At 51.4% G+C, this 13,263-nt stretch overlaps 1 protein-coding gene across 1 annotated transcript in view; it reads left to right on the top strand.

Moving 5' to 3' along the window:
• LOC107307398 (potassium-transporting ATPase alpha chain 1-like) overlaps positions 1-13,263 on the top strand; it is a 41,886-nt gene that overhangs the window by 10,472 nt on the left and 18,151 nt on the right. The window contains 5 exon segments of the mRNA XM_015850909.2: positions 5,004-5,184; positions 6,674-6,822; positions 8,992-9,012; positions 10,997-11,133; positions 12,545-12,695. Of these exon segments, the coding sequence (XP_015706395.2) occupies positions 5,004-5,184; positions 6,674-6,822; positions 8,992-9,012; positions 10,997-11,133; positions 12,545-12,695 (639 nt within the window).

Raw genomic sequence — 13,263 nt, 5'->3', positions numbered from 1 at the left:
TTCGACCGGTTCATCCATGCGCCAGCATCCACCACCAAACGTAACCTTTATGTACACGCGGAGCCGCCCGACGATTCAGGTATATGAGGGATATTGGGGGAATATGGGACCTATGGGGTAATGGGTCTTGGGTAATAGGGTATGGGGATATGGGGATGATGGGGGATATGGGGATATAGGGGGAATGGTGGGGGATATGGGAGATATTGGGGTTATGGGATATGGGATATAGGGGATATTGGGGGATATAGGGATATAGGGGGTGTGGGGAAATGGGGGATATGGGGGATAATGGGGGATATGGTTAGGATATGGGGGGGTAAAGGGGGATATGGGGTAATAGGGGGGATTATGGGGTATATAGGGGATATGGGGGTGATATGGGGGAATGGGATATGGGGATATAGGGGATATGGGGGGCATATAGGGGGGATATGGGGATATGGGGGATATGGGGATATGGGGGGATATGGGCGGGATATGGGGATATGGGGGATATGGGGAATATGGGGATATGGGGGGATATAGGGGATTATAGGGGGATTATGGGATAATAGGGGATTATGGGGGGAGTAATGGGGCGGGGATATGGGGCGGGGGGTAATAGGGGATATGGGGGGATATGGGGGTTTAGAGGATATGGGGGATATGGGGGGATAGGGATAGGGGATATGGGGGGAATGGGGGGAATATGGGGGATATGGGGATATTGAGGATATGGATATAGGGGGATTATGGGGGTATAGGGTATGGGGGGTAATAGGGGGATATGGGGGGATATAGGGGGGTTATGGGGTGATATGGGGGGTAATAGGGGTGTGAGTTATGGGGGATATAGGGGGATTATGGGGGATATTAGGGGGATATGGGGGATATGGGGGGGGGATATGGGGGATATGGAGGGATATGGGGGGATATGGGGATATAGGGATATGGGGGGATATGGGGGGATATGGGGGATATAGGGATATAGGGGGATATGGGGGTAATAGGGGGATATGGGGCGGGAGGTGATGGGGTAATAGGGGGGATTATGGGGGATATGGGGGGTTATAGAGGGATATGGGGGGATATGGGGGATATAGGGAATAGGGGGGATATGGGGGATATGGGGGGGATATGGGGGGATATGGGGGATATGGGGGATATGGTGGGGATAAGGGGATCATGGTCCCAATGGTCCCAATGGGTCCCTATGGGTCTTATGGGTCCCAATAGCAATTCAATGGTTCATCAATTCAATGGATCCCTTGTCTCTATGGTCCCTGATGTCTCCCCAAGTGCAATTCAATGGGTCTCTATGGGTCTCTATGGGTCGCTATGCGGTCTCTATGGGTCCCTATGGGTCTCTATGGTCTCTTATGGGTCTCTATGGTCCAATGGTCTCTATGGTGTCTCTATGTTCTCTATGGGTCCCAAGTGGGTTCTCATTATGGGTCTTTATGGAGTCTCTATAGGTCTCTATCGTGTCTCTATGGGTCCTATGGGTCCCAGATGAGGTCGTCCTATGGGTCTCTATGGGTTCCAATGCACTTCAATGGTCCCTATGTGTCTCTATGGTCCTATGTCTCTATGGGTCCCTATGGGTCCCTATGGGGTCCTCAAATGGGTCCAATCAGTGCAATGGGTCTACCGCCCCCGTTTCCCCATAGCGGGTGGGCTGGGACGCCTCGAGAGACGGCGCTGCTGAAATTCGCCGAGGGTGACGCTGGGGGGATCGAGGAGCAAGGGAAATACCCAAAAAGTGGCTAAGCTGCATTCAACTCCGCAAGCAAGTTCCAGGTGGGAGATATGGGAGATATGGGAGATATGGGTTATATGGGGGGATATGGGGGTTATTATGGGGATATGAGGGGATATGGGGGGATATGGGGTATGGGGTTAATATAGGGGGGTATGGGGGGGCTATGGGTGGCTGACTGCCATTCAATCAAGCAACAAGTTCCAGGGTACATATAGCCCATCATAACCCTATAACCCATAGAACCCATAGAACCCATATACCCATATAACCCATATAACCCATAGACCCCAGATAACCCCATATTATAAAACCCCATACAAATAAAACCCACCACATATATATCCCCCACCTTATACCCCAATTATATCCCCCTATTACATGATATAACCTCCCCATATCCCCATAATTTATCCCCCCATATCCCCCCATATCCCCCTATTATCCCCTAATTCCCCATATAACCCTCATATAACCCCCATAATCCCCCCATATCCCCCTATTTACCCTTCATATCCCCCATATTATTCCCCCATATAACCCATATACCCCCCATATAACCCCCATATAAACCCCAATATTAACCCCATGATAACCCCTATTACCCCTTCATATCCCCCATATCCCCCCATATAACCCCATTACACCCCCCATATAACCCCATATATCCCCATATATCCCCCATATCCCCCATATAACCCCCATATCCCCAATATCCCCATAAACCCATATCCCCCATCATCCCCCCATATAACCCCATATCCCCCTCTATAACCCCCATTCCCCCAATATAAGCCCCATATAACCCATATAACCCAGTATCCCCCCCATATCCCCCATATAACCCCATTATCTCCCCCATATAACTGTAACAACCTATATAACCCTATATTTCCCATATAAACCATATAAACCCATTTATAACCCCATAATCCCATATAACCCATATCCCCCCCTATAACCCCATATAACCCCATATATCCCCCTATATCTCCCTATATCTCCCCATACAACCCCATATCCCCCTATATAACCCATATCCCCCCTATATAACCCCATATAACCCATCATCCCCCCATAATACCCCCATTATCCCCATTATCCCCCCAATCCCCCATATCCCCCCTATAACCCCATATCCCCCCATTATCCCCCCAACCCCTCTATCTCCCCATATCCCCCCATTATCCCCCTATATAACCCATATAACCCCCATATTCCCCCTATAACCGTATAAACCCATATCCCCCCATAATCCCCCATGATCCCCCTATATCCCCCATTATTCCCCCCCATATAACCCATATAAACCCCATATACCCCATATTAACCCCCTATACCCCATATACTCCCCATAGCTGTACAGTCCCATTTACAGCCAGTGACCGGCAGCTGCTGGTCCTTTAAAGGGGCCCGGAGCGGGTCCGTACAGCGCTGGCCTTAATGTCCCCATATCCCCATATAACCCCATATAACCCCTTAGAAACCCCATTAACCATATAACCCCATTATATCCCGATCATAACCCCATATAACCCCATATATCCCCCCTAAGCCTCCAATTTTCCCCATATTTCCCCCATATACCCCCATATAACCCCATTAACCCCAATATAACCCATATATCCCCCCATATAACCAAATATCCCCATATCCCCATATCCCCCCCCATACCCCCATATCCCATATCCCCCATATCCCCATATAACCCCATATTAACCCCATATATCCCCCCGATATCCCCCCATATAACCCCCATATCCCCACATATAACCACCCTATTCGCCCTTCATATCCCCCCATATCCCCATTAACCCCATATAACCCATAATAACCCTATAACCCATTATTCCCCTCATATCCCCGAACTAAGTGATTCTCTATCACATATTCCTCTCTTACTTAAGATAAAAGATCTCTGTCTATAGCTTACTGTAGATGACTTAGTAAATGCCCCTATATATGACGACTCTCTCGCTTCCTTAATCGATAGCCCATAACGCCGGTATTGTAGTTCGATCGTACTAATATAACCCCCGTATTCCCCCCAATATCCCACCCATATCCCCTATATCCCCCATAACGTGCCTCCACTAGCCTCTGATGGATGACTTGGAGTCACCTGCTCACCCTAATGTGGTGATTTTCCCCTTGTAGGAGTTAATCTCTCCTATCTGTGACCTGTGCGCCCTTCCTATGAGTCCCTACTAACCTATTTCAGGTAGTGAAGTAATCCCCTATTCCCCCCATTTCCCCCCATATCCCCCCCCAATCCCCCCATAAACCCCATATAACCCCATATCCCCCATATAACCCAGTTATCCCCATATTACCCCATCATTATCCCCATACCCCTCTCAATCCCCCCCATATCCCCCTATATCCCCCATAATAAACCACCTCCCCATATCCCCCTATATCCCCCATATCCCCCATATCCTCCCCATATAACCCCATTCACCCCCATAATCCCCCATACCCCATATCCCCCAATCCTATAACCCCAATCCCCCATAACCCCATATCCAAAACCCCACAATATCCCCCCAATTCATATAACCCCGTATATCCCCATATAAACCCCTTGTAAACCTATAAACCCTTATATCTCCATATTAAACCCATATAACACACCTATATCACCCCCCATTATAACCCGATATCCCCCTATATACCCCCCATATCCCCACCTATTACCCCTCATAATCCCCCCATATCCCCTCATTACCCCCCCATATAACCCCGTATAACCCCCATATCCCCCCTATGCCCCCCCATACCCCTACATATCCCCCATGATCCCCCCATATCCCCCCAATCCCCCCTATAACCCATAGTCCCCCCATATCCCCCATATCTGCCCTATAATCCCCCTATATCCACCCCACATATAACCCCTATAACCCCTATATACCCCCCATATAAGCCCCTTACTAACCCCTTATATCCCCCCATTACCCCCCCTATCCCCCATTATACCCCCAGTATCCCCCCATATTCCACAACTTATCCCCCCTATATAACCCCATATCCCCCATATCCCCCCATATCCCCTATTACCCCCCATATAACCCCATATAACCCCATATAACCCTATATCCTATATCTCCCCATAGCTGTCAGTGCATTCAGCCGGTGACCGTCAGCTGCTGGTCCTTAAAGGAGCCCCTGAGCGGGTCCTGCAGCGCTGCTATATCCCCATATCCCCCATATAACCCCATATAACCCTATATATCCCTATATTTCCCTATATACCCCATAGCTGTCAGTCCATACAGCCGGTGACCGTCAGCTGCTGGTCCTTAAAGGGGCCCCGGAGCGGGTGGTCGCTCGCTGCAGCACCGTGATGTTAAAGGGGCAGGAGCTGCCGTTGGACCAACAATGGACCGAGGCCTTCGAGGGGGCGTACGGAGACTTGGGGGGCAGAGGGGAGAGAGTGCTGGGTGAGTCTATGGGGAGAGCACATAGGATACGGCCATAGAGCCCCATAGAGCCCTATACACAACATAGGATGGAGCCATAGAACCCCATAGACCCCTATACACCCCATAGGATGGAGCCATAGAACCCCATAGACCCCCATATAACCCCATAGACCCCTATACACCCCATAGGATGGAGCCATAGAACCCCATAGCCCCCTATACACCCCATAGGATGGGGCCATATAACCCCATAGACCCCTATACACCCCATAGCCACCCATATAACCCCGTAGCCCCCTATACACCCCATAGCCACCCATATAACCCCATAGACCCCTATACACCCCATAGCCACCCATAAAACCCCATAGCCCCCCATATAACCCCATAGCCACCCATAGAACCCCATAGACCCCTATACACCCCATAGGATACAGCCATAGAACCCTATAGACCCCTATACACAACATAGACCCCTATACAGCCCATAGGATACAGCCATAGAACCCCATAGACCCCTATACACCCCATAGGATGGAGCCATAGAACCCCATAGACCCCTATACACCCCATAGACCCCTATACACCCCATAGGATGGAGCCATAGAGCCCCATAGACCCCTATACACCCCTTAGGATACAGCCATAGAACCCCATAGACCCCTATACAGCCCATAGACCCCTATACACCCCATAGGATGGAGCCATAGAACCCCATAGACCCCTATACACCCCATAGCCCCCCATATAACCCCATAGACCCCTATTCAGCCCATAGCCACCCATATAACCCCATAGACCCCTATACACCCCATAGCCACCCATATAACCCCATAGACCCCTATACACCCCATAGCCACCCATATAACCCCATAGTCACCCATATAACCCCATAGCCCCCCATATAACCCGATAGCCACCCATATAACCCCATAGCCCCCCATATAACCCCATAGCCCCCCATATAACCCCATAGGATGGAGCCATAGAACCCCATCAGACCCCTATAACCCATAGGATGAGCCATAGAACCCATATGCCCCTATGACACACCATAGGATGAGCATAGAACCGCCATAGACCCCTATACACCCCATAGGATGGAGCCAATAGAACCCCATAAGACGCCCTATAACAACCCCATAGGATGGAGCCATAGAACCCCATGACCCCCATATAACCCCATAGGCCCCCTATACACCCCATAGGATGGAGCCATAGAACCCCATAGACCCCTATACACCCCATAGGATGGGGGGAGACCCCATAAGGATCTGTATTACTGCCCCATTGGACCCCATATCACACCATATTACCCCTATATCCCCCCTATAACCCTTTATATCCCCCCATATCCCCCCATATGCCCCCTATAACCCTTTATACCCCCATATCCCCCCTATATCCCCCCTATAACCCTTTATATCCCCCCATATCCCCCCATAACCCCCTATATCCCCATATCCCCCCATACCCCCCCCATATAACCCCCTATATCCCCCCATAGGTTTCTGTGCCCGCTGGCTGCCCCCCGGCACAGTTGCAGTGGGAACAGACCCCGAGCAGCTCCCCGACGTGGCTGTGGGTCTGTGCTTTGCTGGGTTGGTGTCTATGATCGACCCCCCCAGGGCCACGGTCCCACAGGCCGTGATCAGTGTAGGACAGCAGGGATCAGGGTGGGTTCATATGTGGGGCTGGGGGGGTTATGGGGTGGGTTATGGGGTGGGTTATGGGGTTTATAGGGGGTTTATGGGGGTTATGGGGGAGATAGGGGGGATATGGGGGGTTATAGGGGGGATATGGGGGGATATGGGGGGATATGGGGGGTTTATGGGGGATATGGGGGGGTTATGGGGGGTTATGGGGGTTATGGGGGGATATGGGGGTATATAGGGGGGATATGGGGAGATGTGGGGGGGTTTATGGGGGTTATGGGGGGACATGGGGGATATAGGGGGGATATGGGGGATATGAGGGGTTATAGGGGGATATAGGGGGGATATGGGGGGATATGGGGGGATATAGGGGGATATGGGGGGATATGGGGGGGTATAGGGGGTAATGGGGGGATAATGGGGGATATAGGGGGGATATGGGGGGGTTAATGGGGGGTATGAAGGGTTATAGGGGGATATTGGGGGGGATATGGGGGGTTATAGGGGGATATGGGGGGAATATTAGGGGGGATATGGGGGGATATGGGGGGTTAGAGGGGGGAATGGGGGTTTAAATTGGCGGGCTCAAGCGGTAGGGACACGGGGGATAGGGTGGGTTTCATATGTGGGGTTGGGGGTTATGGGGCGGGTTATGGGGGGTTATGGGGGATATGGGGTTTATAGGGGGGTTTATGGGGGTTATGGGGGGAGATAGGGAGGTTATGGGGGAGTGATATTGGGGGTTATAGGGGATATGGGGGTTTTATAGGGGGCTCGAAGTGTAGGACGCCGGTATCAGGGTGTTCATATGTGGGGCTGGGGGATACTGGGGTGGGTTATGGGGGGATATGGGGGTTATGGGTGGGGCGATAGGGGGGATAATGGGGGATATAGGGGGATATGGGGAATCGTGGGGGCTTATAATAGGGGTATATAGGGGGATATGGGGGATATAGGGGGGATATGGGGGGATATGGGGGATATGGGGGGTTTTATGGGGGGTTATAGGGGGATATGGGGGGATATGGGGGGGATATGGGGGGATATGGGGGGTTATAGGGGGGATATAACGGGGACATATGGGGGATTATGGGGGATATAGGGGGGAATCATGGGGGGGTTATAGGGGGATAATGGGGGATATGGGGGTTATAGGGGGATATGGGGGAGATAGGGGGATATGGGGGGATATGGGGGTATAGGGGGATATGGGGCCTTATAGGGGCGGTTTATGGTGATTATGGGGGATATAGGGGGATATAGGGCTTATAGGGGGGTTATAGGGGATATTGGGGGGATATGGGGGGTTATAGGGGGGATAGGGGGGATCATGGGGGTTATAGGGGGGATAATGGGGGGTTATAGTTGGGGGGATAATGGGGGGATATTGGGGGGTTAAATAGGGGGATATGGGGGGATATGGGGGATATAGGGGGATATGGGGGCCTATGGGGGGATAATGGGGGGATTGGGGGGGTATACGGGGGGATATGGGGGGTTATAGGGGGATATGGGGGGTTATGGGCGGGAGATATGGGTGGAAATATGGGGGGATACTGGGGGGTATGGGGATATGAAGGGGTTATAGGGGGATAAGGGGGGATATGGTGGGGGGATAATGGGAGGGTTTATAGGGGGATTAATAGGGGGATATAGGGGGGATATGGGGGATATAGGGGGATATAGGGGTTACATAGGGGGATATGGGGGGGTTATACGGCGGGATATAGGGGGAAATAATAGGGGGGGATATGGGGGTTATAGGGGGGTTAGGGGGTTATGGGGGATATGGGGGATATGGGGAATATAGGGGGATCATAGGGGGGATAGGGGTTATAGGGGGATATGGGGGGGATATGGGGGGAGAATGGGGGGGGGTAATGGGGGAGGATTATGGGGGTTATAATGGGGATTGGGGGGGTATATGGGGAGCTATGTGGGGATATGGGGGGGATAGGATATGGGGGTTTTATTGGGGGGATATGGGGGAGTATGGGGCTATATGGGGGCTTTATGTGGGATCATGGGGGGATATGGGGGGATATATGGGGGGAATATGGGGCGATATGGAGGGGTTATAGGGGGGATATAGGGGGGATATGGTGGGGGATTATGGGGGGATCAGTGGGGGGGTTATAGGGGGATATGGGGGTTATAATGGGGGCTCAAGTGTAGGACAGCCGGGATCAGGGTGGGTTCATATGTGGGGGCTGGGGGGGGAGGGGGGCGGGGGTTATTGGGTGGGGGTTATGGGGGGATAGTGGGGGTTAATGGGGAGATGAGGGGGATATGGGGGGGTATGAGGGGGTAAATGGGGGGGTATGGGGGGTTTATGGGGGGATATGGGGGGATATGGGGGGTTATAGGGGGGATATAGGGGGGATATGGGGGGATATGGGGGGTTATAGGGGGATATAGGGGTTATAGGGGGATATGGGGGGATATAGGGGGTAATGGGGGATATGGGGGGTTATAGGGGCATATGGGGAGGATATGGGGCTTATAGGGGGGGTTGTATAGGGGGGTTTTATGGGGTTATGGGGGGGTTTGAGGGGGTTATGTGGGGGTTATGGGGGGAGATCAAGGGCAGGGGGGGGGTTATGGGTCTCTATGGGTCCCTATGGGTCTGTATGTGTCTCTATGGGTCTCTATGTGACCCTATATGGGTCACAGTGTCTCCCTATTTGTCCCTATGGGGTCTCTATGGGTCTCTATGGGTCCCAATGTCTCCCTATGTGTCCTTATGTGTCTCTATGGGTCTCTATGTGTCCCTATGGATCTCTGTGGGTCCCTATGGGTCTCTGTGGGGTCTCTATGGATCCCTATGGGATCTCTATATGTCTCTATGGGTCCCTATGGGTCTTTATGGGTCTCTATGTGTCCCTATGGGTCTCTATGGGTCCCTATGGGATCTCTATATGTCTCTATGGGTCTCTATGGGTCCCTATGGGGTCTCTGTGGGTCTCTATGGGGCCCTATGGGGTCCCTATGGGTCCCTATGGGTCTCTATGGGGTCTCTATGGATCCCTATGGGATCTCTATATGTCTCTATGGGTCTCTATGGGGTCTCTATGTGTCCCTATGTGTCTCTATGTGTCTCTATGTGTCTCTATGTGTCTCTATGTGTCCCTATGTGTCTCTATGTGTCCCTATGTGTCCCTGTGGGGTCTCTATGGGTCTCTATGTGTCCCTATGGGGTCCCTATGGGTCTCTATGTGTCCCTATCGGTCTCTATGGACCCTATGGGTCCCAATATGTCCCTATGGGTCCCTATGTGTCCCTATGGGTCTCTATGGGTCCCTATGGATCCCTATGGGATCTCTATATGTCTCTATGGGTCCCTATGGGTCTTTATGGGTCTCTATGGTTCCCTATGGATCTCTATGGGTCTCTATGGGTCTCTATGTGTCCCTATGGGTCTCTATGTGTCCCTATATGACTCTATGTGTCTCTATGTGTCCCTATGGGTCCCTATGTGTCCCTATGTGTCTCTATGTGTCCCTATGGGTCCCTATGTGTCCCTATGTGTCCCTATGTGTCCCTATGTATCCCTATGTGTCCCTATGTGTCCCTATGTATCCCTATGTGTCCCTATGGGTCTCTATGTGTCCCTATGTGTCCCAATGTGTCTCTATGTGTCCCTATGTGTCCCTATGGGTCCCTATGTGCCTCATTGTGTCCCTGTGTGCCCCACAGGTGATCATGGTGACGGGGGATCACCCCATAACGGCCCAATGGGCCCCTGTGGGTCTCTATGTGTCCCTATATGACTCTATGTGTCTCTATGGGTCCCTATGTGTCCCTATGTGTCCCTATGGGTCTCTATGTGTCCCTATGTATCTCTATGTGTCCCTATGGGTCACTATGGGTCCGTATGGGGTCCCTATGGGTCTCTATGGGTCTCTATATGACCCTATATGGGTCCCAATTTCTCCCTATTTGTCCCTATGGGATCCCTATGTGTCCCTATGGGTCTCTATGGGTCCCTATGGGTCCCTATGGGTCTCTATGGGTCCCTATGGGTCTCTATGGGTCTCTATGGGGTCTCTATGGATCCCTATGGGATCTCTATATGTCTCTATGGGTCTCTATGGGGTCTGTATGTGTCCCATAGTGTCCCTATGTTTCCCTATGGGATCCCTATGTGTCCCTATGTGTCCCTGTGTGCCCCACAGGTGATCATGGTGACGGGGGATCACCCCATAACGGCGAAGGCGATCGCGGCGTCGGTCGGGATCATCTCGGAGGGCAGCGAGACCCCGGATGAGGTGGCGGCCAGACTCAGGATCCCCATAGAGAGTGTACAGCCAGGGTGAGATATGGGGTTATATGGGGGTATATGGGGTTATATGGGGTTATATGGGGGGATATGGGGTTATATGGGGGTTATATGGGGTTATATGGGGTTATATGGGGTTATATGGGGGGATATGGGGTTATATGGGGTTATATGGTGTTATATGGGGCCTATTAATGGCCTATATGGGGTTTATATGGGGGATTTATGGTTTATATGGGTATATGGGGTTATTATGGGGCTATATGGGCGCTATATGGGGTTAATATGGGGATATATGGGGTATATGGGTTATATTGGGGTTATATGGGGGGATATGGGTTATAAATGGGGTATATGGGTTATATGGGGTTATAGGGGTTATATGGGGATATAATGGGTTATTGGGGGGGATATGGGGTTTATGGGGTATAATGGTGGTTATGGGGAATATATTTGGGGTTATATGGGGGTTATATGGGGTTTATGGGGTTATATGGGTTATATGGGGTTATTGGGGTTATATGGGGTTTATATGGGGTTATATGGGGTTAATATTCCGGGGCTATATGGGTATATGGGGTTTATAATGGGGTTATATGGGGGGATACAATGGGGTTATATAGGGTTAATGGGGGGATATAGGGTGGGAATGGTATTAGGGGGGATATATGGGGTTATATAGGTGTTTACAAAGGGGCTGTATGTGGGGATATGGGGGATATTGGGGTTATATTGAGGTTTATATGGGGGTTATATGGGGGAATATGGGCGATTGGGGATTATATGGGGATAATGGGGTTATATGGGGGAATATATGTGGGGTGTATATGGGGGATAGGTATGGGTTATACTGGGGTTTATGGGGGGATTGGGGTTATATGGGGTTATAATGGGTTATAAGTGGGGTTATATGGGGTTATATGGGGTTATAGGGGCGGATATGGGGGATAATATCGCGATATGGGTGGGGATATATCGTGGATATGGGGGGATGCTATCGCGATCTTGGGGGGATAATACTCACGAAATATGGGGGGATATACGCATTGGGGGGGGATATAATGAGATATGTGGGGGGTATATCGCGGGGGAGAGCGACGGAGACGCAAATATTCGGTGGGGTTATATCGTGATATCGGGGGGTTATATCGCGATATCAGGGGTTATATCGCGATATGGGGGGGGGGTGTAGAATGGAGGTGTGGGGCCGGGCTGGGTTTGGGTCCTACCCGGAAGTGAGTCCACACAGGAAGTGAGTCCACACCGGATGTAGCTCCACACCGGATGTAGCTCCACACCGGAAGTGGCTCCACACCGGATGTACCCCCACACCGGAAGTAGCTCCACACCGGATGTAGCTCTACACCGGATGTACCCCCCACACCGGAAGTGGCTCCAAACCGGAAGCCGGAAGTAAGCTCCCCCTCCTCCACTTCCTTTGCAGCCAGGCCCGGGCTCGGGTGGTGACGGGGGCGGAGCTGGCGGCCATGACACCGGAAGCGCTGGAAGCGGCGCTGAGGGAACACCCGGAAATGGTGTTTGCCAGGACGTCGCCACAACAGAAACTGGTCATCGTGGAGAGCTGCCAGAAACTGGTACAGAGACAGAGGGACACATAGGGACCCTATAGAGACCTATAGAGATACATAGAGGTCAATAGGGACCCCATTGACATTAATAGAGATCAATAGAGCGCCCCCTAGCGGTTCGGAGGACTCATTGCAATCCATAGGGATTAATAGGGACCCATAGAGACCAATAGGGATCCATAGAGACACATAGGGACCCATAGAGATACATAGAGACCCATAGGGACCTATAGAGACCCCATAGAGACCCATAGAGATCAATTGGGACCCATAGGGACTCATAGAGACACATAGGGACCCATAGAGATACATAGAGATCCCATAGGGATAAATAGGGACCCCATAGACATTAATAGAGATTAGTACAGCGCCCCCTAGCGGCTCGGAGGACTCATTGCAATCCATAGGGATTAATAGGGAACCATAGAGACCAATAGGGACCCCATAGAGACCCATAGGGACCCATAGAGACCCATAGAGACACATAGGGACCCATAGAGATCAATAGGGACCCATAGAGACCCATAGAGACATATAGGGACCCATAGAGACCCCATAGAGACACATAGAGATC

The sequence above is a fragment of the Coturnix japonica genome, unplaced genomic scaffold (assembly GCF_001577835.2).
Source record: "Coturnix japonica isolate 7356 unplaced genomic scaffold, Coturnix japonica 2.1 chrUnrandom580, whole genome shotgun sequence".
NCBI lineage: Eukaryota > Metazoa > Chordata > Aves > Galliformes > Phasianidae > Coturnix > Coturnix japonica.
Note: the sequence above shows the minus strand (reverse complement) of the source record. Positions and strands in the feature narration are given on the sequence as shown.